At 39.5% G+C, this 14,269-nt stretch overlaps 2 protein-coding genes across 9 annotated transcripts in view; both read right to left on the reverse strand.

The window, feature by feature from the left end:
* Positions 1 to 1,076, reverse strand: part of mctp2a (multiple C2 domains, transmembrane 2a) — a 33,955-nt gene extending 32,879 nt beyond the window's left edge. Inside the window, exon 1 of the mRNA XM_082539849.1 lies at positions 687 to 1,076. The gene's annotated coding sequence lies outside the window, so the exon portion shown is untranslated. The remainder of the gene's footprint in view (positions 1 to 686) is intronic.
* A 6,642-nt stretch (positions 1,077 to 7,718) lies between these two features.
* Positions 7,719 to 14,269, reverse strand: part of mef2aa (myocyte enhancer factor 2aa) — a 68,372-nt gene continuing 61,821 nt past the window's right edge. For 6 of the 8 annotated variants that reach the window (XM_082538441.1, XM_082538446.1, XM_082538439.1 and 3 more), the window contains 4 exons: positions 13,977 to 14,000; positions 12,118 to 12,247; positions 11,821 to 11,944; positions 7,719 to 11,630 (listed from right to left, as the gene is read on the reverse strand). In XM_082538441.1, coding sequence (XP_082394567.1) covers positions 11,294 to 11,630; positions 11,821 to 11,944; positions 12,118 to 12,247; positions 13,977 to 14,000 — 615 coding nt within the window. In that variant the 3' untranslated portion in view covers positions 7,719 to 11,293. The remainder of the gene's footprint in view (positions 11,631 to 11,820; positions 11,945 to 12,117; positions 12,248 to 13,976; positions 14,001 to 14,269) is intronic. The other 2 variants (XM_082538444.1, XM_082538445.1) reach the window with 1 other exon arrangement.

Below are 14,269 nucleotides of genomic sequence, written 5' to 3' on the forward strand. Positions count from 1 at the left end.
AAAGTTGCAGTGTAACAATGCCCCCCATACCTAAGGCATGGGGGGTAGCTAACGCTTTAATCAGCATGAACATTTTGGAAATTATATGCCATGGGCTTCACAGGAACCAGATCCCAACTCTGCTGAACAGCTCTAGGACATTTTAGTGTCCAACATCCAACTCTACCACTATAATTAGAACAGCGAATTATATTTTGGGGGAAGGATTTTCATCTCACCAGTAGGTTTAAAAAAAAAAAAAAAAAAAACTGGTAGAATTAGTGTCAAGACACACTGAAGGTAATGTGGCAGACTGTGCAGCCCAGCCCCTTACTCATCTTCCTAATGTGATTTATATTTCCTGTGTGACGTTTAAGCTTGAGTCAAATTTTATAAAGAAGAAATTGAATTTATATGGAGGTTTGTGACATATCAAGGAGGTAGGTAGTAGGTTGGCAGCATTATGGCTAAGATTTTATCAACATACACAAACCACATTGGGACGAATGTTTAGTGTGATTTAATGTGCCACTTTTCTGCCTTTCACCTTGATTCAACACAAAAAAAACATATTACAACAAAAACAATCTTACCAATAATGCTGACATAAAAAAATTAACAAATCTGTATTTTAAAAAAATAGCTGGATATACAGCAACCTGAATGACACTCAGTCTAATTTAGAAAAGGAAGACACTGGAACATACCTGTTCAGTTGAGCTTTGTTGTCAAACCTACAAACTGATTTAGTTCCCACCCAGAGCAGATGAAATCATTCCAACAGACAAGTTAGCTATCCCAACTATGGTCAACGAGCCGAAGTATTTAAGGCAACAGATCACGTAGGATCCCAGACAAGTGATTGGTGGAGGAGCAGCAGCAGGTGAAACTAGCCGTACCAGTCAAACAAGGCGAGTTTCAATGACTATGTGAATGCCTTTCAACTGTTCAGTCCTACCCAAGTTGTCTGTGATAGATGGAGCAACACAAAGTACAGTTTGACTCCACTTATGTGGGCTAAGAAAAAAAAATCTGACAAGAATTATGGAGTAAATTAAGACAACGTAGCGAGAGAGTAAACCAACACGGCAGCGTTGAAACTATGAAACAGTTGCTCACAGCACAGCAGCCTGTTATGCCAGCTTGCTCTGTGTTGATTTGTATATTTGACAGTTTATTTGCATTTGTGAGGCAATTTGTCTGTTTTACGACTTGCATTCTCTCATATGGGTTCCATTATAGCCCCAAGTATTTGAAAATATACTTAATACCTTAATCTAGCCTAATTATACAATACAACTGTCTTTCCTATGTGTCCAAAACAGTCCCAAAAATGCTGCTGATGGATTCTGCAACATGACAGGCATATGAAATGTCAGGGAGGATCTGGCACTCGGTAGCTGCCTCACCATACTCAACTCCATTACTTTCGTACACCCCCATATTTGTTTACAGTAGAACGTGGTTTAGCCTAAGCTAGTTAAAAAGGAGCATTTGTGTTTGCAAAGTATAAACTATAGCTTTCTGTCTACAGATAGAAGCTAATGCAACAGACACACTGGTTTTCCCCCTCTCTCTCTCTCTCTCTCTCTCTCTCTCTCTATCTTTGTCTGAGCCTAACAGTTGAGACTATATGACAACAGATGTGTTTGAGTCTGGACTGTCTTGTTCAATATTTGCTGATGTCTTTAGGAGATCAGGCCCACATGAAAGACCCTCTACTTGGCTTCCACTTGAAAGGCAGGGTTGGGCATCAGAACAGGGCAAGCCCCTATGGCAGGTGGCCTGTCGCCCTCTTTCTCGCTCAACTCAAACAACCCAAAACCCTGCTTGGTTACTCTACCCATGCACAGTGGACATCTTCCAGCCTAAATCACAGCTGGTCTCAGGAAGGAGAGCCAAGAACATGCACTTGGGGACAAATCTACTGAGTTATGCACATGCAAGCCTACAAACTGAATACAGTCATTAAAGAGTGAGCCTGTGGACTGAGTGGCCTAAAACATCCGTGATGTATGTTTGATAAATGTAGTTTTAACTTTTTCTTCGTATTTAAGAGTATCAATATTATATTGATATAAAGTAAAGTAAAATTACAGTAGATGTTTTGGCAATAATTGACCTAGCTGCTAGTGGTAGGCTAACAATCTGATTCTTAGCTGGATTACAATTGGCCCAGAGTTACTTCGATTACGAGATATGCTCAAAATGTGCACAACACCATTAACCTCCTGAGACCTGAACTCTTCCATGGCATGCATTTTTCATTTCTCTGTGATATTTGGGCTGATTGGGACCTGATGAATGTAAAAACAAAGATTTACCAGATTTTTTTTTTAACCTGATTTTTGTTTCTAAGACAAATGAGAACCACATATGAGGATATTTGTTTAAAATTTCTCAAAAAGAGCCCGCACGGCAATCTTGCTCAGCTAGATACCAGGGAGGCCACAACTTATAGAGCCGTTTTTCACTAAAGCAGCAGAGCAGCCAGACACAATGATGATCACTGGCTGGCTTGAAAAATGAGGAACTCCATCATCTAAAAATAATTATATAACTGTGGCTATTTTCAAAAGCTGTTGTCCCAAAGACAGTGAATATGTGGCAGAAAGTACAGATGTTTTAAACATGAGATTGCAGAGTCGAGTTAATGAATGAAATGAGGCCTGTTTGGCTGCAAATAAAGTGGTTGCACCTTTGCATTATTACAACTGACAGTTGATGGAGGAAAAAGGGCAAGAAGATTTGGCCATATTCCTGCGCAAGATTTCCTGAACACGGTGTGCCAAATTTCAAGAATGCGCCCAAAAAATGTAAATCTTACCTGATCCTGGGCATTCCCCTTTTAAGTTCAGCTTCTTGGGCATTTGCAGACAATGTTATGCTCACCTATCGGATTGCTCCCTGAACACCGAGCGCTTGCACTGTGTGCACATTGCTCTTCCGCTTTAACAGTAACGTCTTTTTCTGACTGACTAAATTTTGCGTGAAGGATCACCTGGATGGATCGTGGATGATCCCTGGGTCTCCAGCTATGATCTAGCAGTTTTCAGTTGATTTCAATTTATCCATCCATTTTCTCAAACGCTTATCTAATTCCAGGGAGCGGTGGGCAGGCCGCGAGTCTATCACACGAATATCCGCGCTTACATCACAACACCAGTTCCCAAAAAGTCGCCAGAAGAAGCTTTTAAGCGCTGTTAAGTCAGAATAAAACAGAACTTTGCTCAGACCTTATTATGTCCTAGCTGAAGGTGCAAAATAATATTTATTTCAGGTTCACCTGTGTTGTTCATTAGTAAAATCCTCATCATAAAACTGAAATTGTCAGTTAATTTTTATTTTTATTGCTAAGTTACTGGTCTTCTTATAATGAGGATATACATGCATGCTCTTCATTTTTAAATTAAAAAACGCATTACAAAAAACACGAAAACAATGTTGAGATTCACAAACTCATTCGTTTTTACTTCACATTGGAATAAACTACATTTTTGTTTGTTTATTTATTTATTTTTTAATGAATGTCTTTGACTAATTAAATATGATAGCACCTTAACCAAGTTTCAAACATGGAGAAAAATGGAGTCCAGGAATAAAGTGCCAAAAACTGTAGTTCCTCTAGGTGCCACTTGTGGCTCTTTCCACAAGGGATTTAACCTGGTACAAAAAAGGAAAAGAGATGGAGTCTAGTTTATCCCTTCATAACAACTCTGAATGAGTACATTTTGCATAAATGAGTTAAGGGTGTGGCCATATTGAATGGCAGGTGGCCTTCTAGTCTCATTAGGCCTCACCTCCGCTATGAAGTGAGTGTTTTAATGCATGCTGTTCTAATCTTGCGCAGCATTTTTAAAGGACTAGCTGAGTAATGTTTTGAGTTGCCGTGTGGTGCAGACAATCCTTTGCTTCAGATTTGATGATTGTGTCTCTGTTGAACCCACACAGTTTATTAATGAAACTTGTTAACCAGTCTAGATAGCTTAGCTGATAAATGACCCCTCCAACACTAACACTAAGGATTAGTCCAAAAGGTGTTGATGCTGTCCAATGTTTATGGTGTCTGTGACCACTGTTTGACCATGTATTCAACAATTAATTTAACAAGTATGCATTTTTCAGACTCATTCCCCTGATAACTGACAACCTGATTCAGTTTTCCATTCTACCTTAATGATTTTATGGAAATGAATATTTAAATGTGTGACATATAACAGTATAATGCCTCAGATTTTCTACAGTGGTTAGATTGTAGAGTCTATGACCCACACCCCAAATGCACACACATCCCACCTTCCCCACTCAAACTTTAACTACACCCATGTTTACATGCGCTTAAGGAAGTGCAGGATTTTGTTGTTTCCCTCTCAGGTAATCTCAGCATCTGATTAGAGATTACACTGTAATAACAGTTCTGTACATAAATGGATGATGAGACCCTGCCTACACAAGATGTGAAAAAGCAGAGTTTTCTAGAGAAAGTCGACTTTAATTCAGAGAGAAAATTTTGGCCAGCACATTTAAAATAAACCAGCGGACAAAAGTCGGTTCTATACTTCGAGCAGTAATTGCTCAGCCTAACATCTATGATTCTGAACTATACTCTGATGGATATTTGATGCACTGAACTGTTCCCACTGCTTCAAGATTCAAGATCCTTTTATTTGTCACGTACATAGTTATACAAGTATAACACGCAGTGAAATGTGACCCAACCTTTCCCAACCATCAGACTCCAGCTGCCTGTTTAAGAAATCAAGGAATCACACGGAGAATGTGTGCAAAAACCTCAAGATTCAAAGTGTAAAATAAAATCATAATCTGTCTTTCGCTGATACAGGTTGTAACAATTACCTGCATGTTTTTTTTTCTTACCTTAATAATGGTACCTAATAATGCTAATGTTAGAACTGTGCAGCTGGGCAGTGTTAACAAACTAATATGTAACACTGAGTGAACAGTTTGATAGTTTGCCATGGGGAAATGACCTTTCAGGATTTTTTACTTGTTTGACAATGCCTCTCTGTAAGTAATCCTTTACACACACACACACACACACACACACACACACACACACACACACACACACAAACTGCATTCAAAGTGATGAAAGTAAAAGTAAAGAAATAGTTCTTACCAGGGTTTGAGCTTAAGATTTAAACATTGTCAGTGGCCAAATGGGTTAAAACTGTAACTATTTAATCTGTTGTAGGAGAGGTAATTATTTTCAAGCCTGTGCTGACCTGTGGCTCAGGAGGTAGAGCAGGTCATCCGCTAATCGAGGGGATTAGAAGATGACCTTCCAATTTGAGATTGGAGATACTGAGGCCTGTGTTGCTCCTGATGTGTTCATCCAAACTAATGTGTGCGAATGTTAGCTAGAAATCACTTAGATGTTAAAAAAAAAGTGTAGAAAATGAATGAGTGAATGGGGCATGTTGTTTAAGGTGCTCAAGTAGTAAAGTGCAATAGAAGAATCGGTTTGTTTACAATTTGGTAAGTAACTAGCAAGTGCAGGTGGCAGATGAAAATATAGTAAAAATATACAGAGTTGTCCTCTAAATGGACCCACCCACTAATAAACACTTTGACTTGCCATGACTAGAAAGGAATAGGTGTATTAAAGATGTCTGCATTCCATTTATGGGAGGCCCTGCTATTACGTATGTTGCTGCAGGGTCACGGTTTACTAGGACATTGATTGGAACTGAGTCATGAGTCATTAATGTCATCAGCTCCACCTGTGATTTTCCTGCTGTCAGGAATGAAAGTCTATTGCAAAAACACTGTGTAGTCCTGTGAAAAACAAAACTCTTACTGCTTCCATGGGATTTAAGAGGGTAGGTTTCAGCTGCTAAGTGAGAACCAACAACCTTTACAAAAGCAGAGGGTTTGGTTTTCTGTCTGAAGCATCCAGGTATGTTAACACAGTAACATGGTCTTCTCCGGAATGGTCTTCCCAGCAAATCCTCTCCAAAGTAAGACCATACAATGTTCAGAGAAATTAAAAAAACCAAAACAAAACTGAGAACTATGCCTCAGACTCTACAGGCCTCAGTCCATGGCAGAAATTAGAAAAAGACTGAACAAATACGCGTTGGTTTGGAAGCATAGCTTAGCATAGCATCCAAACATAACACAAAACTTTGTACACGATTTCCTTTGAACAGATAAGACCAAAGTAGAGCAGTTTTGCCATGATGCACAGAGCCATGGAATCCAAACACAGCATATCAGCATAAACCTTGCATCATGGTGGTGGAGGTGTGATGATTATCTTTTAGCTATGGGACCTGGGCACCTTGTAGTCATTGAGTTGACCATGAACTCCTCTGATAAAGTTTAACTACAACTGAAACTATAGAGCGACGATTACATACACACCAGCAAATCTATAACAGAATAACTAAAAAGAAGAAGAAGAAGAATCAAGGTGTTGCAATAGTCCAGTCAAAGTCTAAACCTCAATTTGATTGAAATGTTTAAGAGACGTGTGCATAAATGAATGACTGCAAACCTTAATCAACTGAAACTGAAATGTTGTAATGAAAAGTGGGAAAAATTCCTCCACAACAATGTGAGAGACTGATAAAGTCACAAAGGAAGCAATTACTTCGACTTTTTGTTGCAAAAGCTGTTGAATCATGGGGTGTGTTTAGTATTCTACTGAAATTCTGTAGAACTTTCCTTTTTTCAAAAAGCCTCAAAAGGTAAGGAACAACACTAAAAATATCGAACTTATAACAATAATTCACTTTCCAAATAATGTCTCAATATATAAAAATATGACAACTTTAACTTTGACTTTTGGTGTGATCAGTGATTCAGTCCCCAAATGGTTTTTTGTTGTTTTTTTTCCCCTTCTCATTGTCATGTTAAAGCCTATACTTGTGTTGTTTTGTTTTTTTACATTTTATTTTTCCCTTACTTTTTGGTGTGTCCATTTAACCTCATATTCATATATTGATGGCTCATAACGTCTGTCATCTCCCATCTTCCACATACACATTTGTATAGTAGACATAAAATTAATATAGAGCCCACTAATAAGAAGCTTTAGTCAAAGTAGATCAAGAGAGATGGAATAAACTAGTTTTCCTTTGCAGTACATTCCCCTGCTTTAGTAACGGCCCAGCAAACTATTGACTAATTGATTGTACTGCAGTGCCTCCTGCAGGCAATAGCATGCAAATACACTGTTCTCTACTGGTGCCTGTAACAGCTGAATGCAAAAAATATGGTTTCTACTATATATAATTTGTAGCTGTTCTAACAATGATATTGTTGTATTAACTTGACAAACTTAGAGATTCTTCATTGCAATACATGGAAGATTTTCATTGTAGTAAATACAAATTTCCAAATCATATACAATATATAAAATAAAATCTATGTAGAAGTTAATGCATAGGCAGAAAATTACTTAATATTACACGTGATCACACATGATTGGATTCAGTGGACAGTTATTTGGGTTTTTTTCCAGTGCAGTAGTCCTACTTTTTCATTGGAAATTAATATGATTTTAAAATACACAAACTGGAAATTTAACATTTCTTATATAAATTCTGGGTTTTTTCAAGTTTTTAGACGCAATGTGCTGCCTGTTCAGCTTGCATCTAATTGACAATGGCAGTGGGCCCAGTGAACCAAATAAATATAGTACACCGATATAAGAGACGAGGGGAAAAAAAGTCTTTGCATAATTCAAAGATAAATAGACAGTGAGATCAGACTGAGCATACACTGAGGTGTTTAATAAAGTTGACAGTTTCTACTGTTTGGGACTTCACAGGAGAACAAATTCTATGAAAGAGTTGTTTACTTCATTTTATACAGAATAAGAGAGATAACCTAAATTACACATTAAAAGCCAATATTTTGTACTTTTGTGAAGAATACAAATTTTGTACAACATCTAGCATAGTATCTTAATTGTTTAATAAAAAGTTCACTTGAATATTTATGCTGAAAATAAAGGAACACATTCAAGGGAAATAAAATGTAGATTAACTTCAAATCTATTTTGATTCTGAAACAAATAATGTCATTATTGGCAACAAAGTCCAGCTTGTGCCGCCAAACGGTCTGAGCATTCAAACCGAAAACAGCTTCTTTAGTTAAGTGAACTATCAACTACAAACACTTACCAAACACGTAGTTCTGTTTATAAAAGCAGTGAAGCAAAGCAGTGTACTCTTGCACAGCAAAGTGAAGAAAGTCCTCGACAGAGGTTCATTGATTACCCTTTCCTTTCACATTCATCAGTTGTGCACAACTTGGACAGAGACCAAAAGAGCAAAGTGTATCGCAGTGCATTCGCCGTGCGTTTTCTTGCGTGTGTCCTATCTGAGACGAGGCAGGTCTGGTCATGTTTGCTTGAAATCTGCATTGTCTTTGTTTTACTGAGGGAAAGTAAAAGCGGTGTCATTTCTCTTTGGGATAAGGCATTTTCCTAACTGTGCATATAGATAGAGCAACTACAAAATTCCCTGATATGTTATCGAGTGCTAAAATATGTGCTCAACTTCGAGGTGATGCTGCCCAGACAGGCAGATGGTTTTCGTTGTAGTCTTTTATTATTGCTATTCTCACCAGCTGTGTTAAAACTACATTACACTATGGATTACTATACACCATGTGAGTATGTGGAAATTGACATAGGGTATCCAAATAAATAATTTAATGAAATGTATTAGACCTAACTTGTACTCCAGCAACTTCCTTCTGTGGCACTTTAGGAGGCTAACAGTCTTTAACACTCGTCTTCCTAATGCACCGCAGACTAAACGTGACCTGTAATGACATCATATTCTGTATGTTTAATGTGAATCGGGGTTAACTGCATAGATCATTACAGACGTGAGCAACCATGGAGCTGTTGATGGGGGCAGCATAGGTCAGAAACCTCAGAAACGCACACAAGAAAAGCCATGGCGAAGACACAGCAACACTCGTCTTGTACAGCAAACTTCTCATACAAATGTGTGCCTTTCAGCAGTGAGATTGAAGTCAGTCAGTGTGTTTTATTATGATTTGGCTGCTGAATGATTCCTTTCCAGTGAGGATGAAGAAGAAAACAAGTCACAGCCCCTCCCCCTGAACACCATCTCCTGTCTTTACATGACCTCAACAGCTTCAGATTTTCACTGTTCCTCAGGCTGCACTACTCAAACGGGAAATGGAGATAAGATGAAGTTTGCGTAGCCAATTCATGACACACATGGGTGTTTTTGCACACAATTGTGACGGACAGTTCAAGCAGACTTACATATTTACAACTACACGTGGGAACAGGCATGACTGGTTTTGTACGAAGGTCAGCAGCCACTTCTGCCATGTCCATGTGTCTTCCTTTAATTGCATGAACCAATAGCACGATAGCGGAAATGGCTTGAGAGATGACGTGTCTTTCAGTCGAGCTACACGCATTAACAATAGATTATTCCTCAGTGAGGGGCTTGGACCTTGGACTTGAATGGTGGCAGTGTATTCAGCAGCTGCTAACACAGGCCAGCACAATAGGTGAGAAGAAACCCTATTTCCCCTAGCCTTGTGATTATCCTTAAGAAATATGAAAATAGTGGAACTTCAACCTCACAGCATTGTTATTACAATGTCATCAGGACAAACAATCACCACTAAACCACTAAAAAGAGAGACAAAACAAATTAGCCATCTGGAACTAAACACATGGGAGTTTTATGTTGGCGGTTCATTTTCAAAGAGACTAACATAATAGTAAATATTGACCAGTGAATGATCTACTTTTTTTTTCCTTTTTCTTTAAGGGTGTACTCTTGTAAACTTGGCTGTAAACCACAAAAATATACTTTCCTTGAAAACGGTGATCATACAGTACATTCAGCATGTACTCACACCCTGGTAATATATATTAAAGTCGCTATTTACACAACAAAAGACGACGTTTGGCTCAAATGATCAATTACACAAACAGAACAGCAAATGTTCATGGCTTTTGATATCGATTCAAGATCTGGTTTACATGACTTTAAACTATATTAAAAGCACAATAACAAATAAGAACTGTGACGAAAGAAACGGTGCGTTTGAGTGAGTTGTTAGGAGAAATCAATGCAACTGTACAAAACAACACAAAAGAACAGCTTTGGCTTATATTACTGATGAACTGTTACACAAACGTGAACATGCTGACTTTCTCACCAGCTCAACTGGGCATTATCTTAATTGCACATTTACATACCCTAATCTTTTAAATTATAAAATGAATAGTTATTGTCATTATTGCAATAGATTCTGCTCCTATCTCATTTTTACCCCCGACATTTATGTTTCACGTATTCGCTAAAGTAGTCTCAACTGTTGCAACGATTTACTGTAGGATCAAAATATCTGTGTAACTTCGATAAAAAGGACCAGTGTGCTGGATGTTTGAGTATCCAACGGCAGGCGTATATTACAGCATTCACAAACATGTTTGAATTAGTGTGTAGTCAACTGCAATTGAATTTGTTTTTTACGTTTTGAAGGGGGGGATGTGTGGCTTATAATTAGAGCAGTATTTTCTTCCACGGAGTCGGTCATGTGGGACAAACGTGGACAAACCTTTCACGTTTCTACATTGGCGGCCTCGGAAGGGGAAAAGTGAGGGATCAATTTGCAACACACACCATCGCAGCTAAATTCTACCAAATCCCACACACTGGTCCTTTAAACTGATGCGCGCCTGATCCACTCAGTCAATAAATTAGGAGAGGCCACTTAATATAAAGGTCTTGTGTGATTACAGCATGATTTTAAAGACAGTTCTTGCAGTGAAATATCATATGCACGGGTCCTCAGCCTGAAAGCAACACAATTTTCTCTGACTGTTTGCAACTTGCAAGCACAACAGCAAAAACAGCAACTACATGTAAGTGTCTGACTAGACCAGTGACTAAAGTAATCTACCGCCTATTGTTTAACGATTTTCTTTGAACATCTTTCTTCTGCAGCGTCTCCTGAATTGCACCAAGTACCTGATACCACCTGTTTGTGCATATAATTCAGTCCACCTAGCTGAGTTTTTAATTTTATTTTATCAGTCTGAGAATTAACTTTAGATATGTCCTGACACGTCTTATTACATTACATCTCAGTCATACAAACTGAAGTGGAGTTGAATAATAGCATGACAATGATAGCTGTAAGGACCCTTGCTCTCTCTCTCTCTCTTTCTCTCTCTTTCCCTCACTCTCTCTTTTTCCCTCTTTCTCTCTCTTTTATCTCCATGTCTAACCCCTCCCTCTCTCTCTGACCGGCTGGTGACTGGAGGCTTGATCAGAGCTCTTTATGTCACCCATGTGTCCATGCGCAAGCGCTTGACCGATGGGCTCTCCCTGTCCTCCGAGCCAGCAGGGGGTCTGCCCAGCCCCAGCGGGGAGTGGAAGTCTGGCCGGTGGTCCTCGCGATCACTGCCATCATATGAGCTACAAGACGAGCTGAGGCTGTCGGCAGGTGAACGTCCCAGAACTTCCTGTCGGCTGGACCCTTGCTGCGGCTGCTGTGAGGGGAACCCAGACGGGGTGACGCGCTCCCGTGGCGGTGAGATAGGCTCAGACTTGATGTTTATGCTCTGGCTGGTGCTGATAGATAGGTTGGAACCCTGAGGTAGGTGACCTCCGCCACTGCAGCAAAGATAAGCGAGACATTTTGTTCTTGGTCAAAAACAACGAGCGAACAAATATGAACTGAAATAATGTGAAAAGCCAGGACTGTAGATGTGTGATTCAGTATGATATCACAGAGCACAGTGGGTGTTGCTTTTATGTGAGGGCGTCTGGAGAGTGTGCTTTTGTTTGTAAGTGTGTTACTCACACCAAAGAATTAAGAGCTGCTTGGCCCAGTTGATGCTGTTGCCATGCCGACATGGAGCCCAGCGAGAGCCCAGGAGAGCTGAAGCCCTGTAGGGAAGAGATCTCTGCACTGCTCAGGGAGTACTCTGTTAAAAAAAAAAAAAAAAGCAACCACGCACACTGAGAACTCACTCGCATTTCAGTTACAACACTGTGTGCCACTGAGAAAAGAGCAGGAACCAACAGCGTGTTGTGCAAATAATCTCGGCCAAAAAGGTTGTTGTCAGTCTGGGAGGGGGGTGAGCGAGTCCAGACTCACCAGCAGGATTGTAGGAGGTGGTCATGCCTGAGTAGACCAGGCCCTGTGGGGGTAAGCTGGGGGTGGTGACAGACACGACTGGAGTAGCCAGCGGCTGGGTGGACTGGGAACTGCTTATCCTCTGAGTGTTCTGCAAAAAACACAAACAACAAAGAAAATACTTTAGCTCAAAACATGGCACTATAAAAATATCACACTTGGATGCTAAACAGTGCCAATAGTATCATTTAAAACACTTCATTTAGCGTCGTGTTACTCGACTTAGAGGCTGCGTGCCAAATCAGCCATATAATGCCAGGGGCAGGCTGCACTGAATACGACTTATTGATGAGTTTTCACCTGTGCCTAATGTTTTCAAAATGTAACTAAAGCATTTTCAGTTTAATGAAGCTGTAGTTACTGAATAAAGTAAAATCCTTTCTTTGTTTGTCTTTTGATCCTTTTATTATTTTACCTGATAAATACTGCAGATGATTCAGTCATTTCGCTAAAGTAGCTCTTGGGCAAAGTTAAAAGTCCCTAATGTAAAGGCTACAAATGATCCAGTTTTTTTAATGACTATTTTTTTTCAAAGTGTTCCATATTCTGTACTAAAGGTCGTGTCAAGAATGTGCATGTAATAATAAAAGCTGCCACAAGGTGGCAGTGTAACTTCATTGCTGTAAATGTTCCGCTCTTTCTGATTTTTTATTGACTGTGTGCATTAAAAAGTTTATGAAAGTAGATTAAAAAATGAGGACACCTAACAATAAACTGATATATTTAGTCTGATTACCTACAGATTCGTTTATATTTAATATATACAGAAAAACGTTGAGAGAGCTTTGCAATAAATTTAGGTAGAATTCTGCTATTCAAAGTAGAAAGCTGACCGACGTCAGTACAGAATTGCTGATGTGCAATTAAAAGCACGACAAATACATTTTGTTAGTGTTATTAAAGAGTTAAGAACACTCGTTTTGGGCAAGCTCCCCTCCACAAGAGTCCACCGCAAAAACAATCAGAGTGAGCCATTAAAGTGAGTCTGGAGATCAGTTTCACACCCGAATATTATGTATATGTATATATATGCGTATATGACACATATCAGCACCCAGAGTGACACACAGCAGAGCCCCAGTGGTTTTTAGTGCAGTGACTGGCATGCAGTCCGCAAAAAAAATGCAGCTTGTTGTGGTCATGCAGTAAACTCTTCAGTGAGTTGCAGATCCACTAATGAAACGCAGCAAAAGTTTAGAACAATACTATAAAATTCCCCCGTGTTTAATGTAACAAACATATGTGCAGCTGCCAGCAGTCGTGTTTGAAGCGCCATTGCATCATGATCTACAGTCGATGGCTTCCTCGCATTGTTCCAACACTCTCCAGCCAGATGACTTCACCGAGTATCTCGTAAGGTGATATCATTTAAGATGATGTAATCCTCTCTGGCTTAAAAAATATAAATGATTTATAATTTACTCATCACTCTTTGAGTTGTAAAACATGAAACTATGCGTAAAATAATTTTAAAAAGTAATCACTGATCTGCTTTCTCCCCCTCTTCCTTTCTCTCGCTCTCCTTCTCTGTCACACACACACTTTCACACATAAACTCTGGTGGTATATGACTAACATTGACGTGTTGGGAATAGAGGAGCCAATTTAACAGGCCGAGGCAATTTTCACAGGCCAAACCCAAAGCATGCAGTGTTAATGTTTTTGTCGTTGTTGTTTTTGTTTTTCCATGTCTTGTTTCTTATCACTGGGAGATCTGAGAGCCAGTCTCCAGTGTGCGCGGTGCCTTCAGTCTAGCATCAGTGATCACCGGAAGCACGTTCACATTGCAGCCATTTGCCCAGGCATTTCTCAAAACTCACCAAATCCATTTCCTCCTCCTCAGACTGCCCTCAACAGAAGAAAAGAAGAGAGTTACAGAAAAGCAGCAGAGCGGCTGTAAATCGCTCGGGGTGGGGGGAGGTGACAAGTGCAGGAATTTACAGTAAAAGGGACAATAATAAATATAAAAACTTCTGGTGACCAATCACTGGTAAATCCCGCTCTCTTTGAACAAAGCAGCTAAATTTGCTTTTTTAAATGTAATGCAAATACATGCTGTCACCAAACCGTAGCACGTGTGGGTATGAAGCGCTGGTGCTCCGGTTTGTTGGGC

The sequence above is a fragment of the Aulonocara stuartgranti genome (genome assembly GCF_965226115.1).
Source record: "Aulonocara stuartgranti genome assembly, chromosome: 7".
Taxonomy (NCBI): Eukaryota; Metazoa; Chordata; class Actinopteri; order Cichliformes; family Cichlidae; genus Aulonocara; species Aulonocara stuartgranti.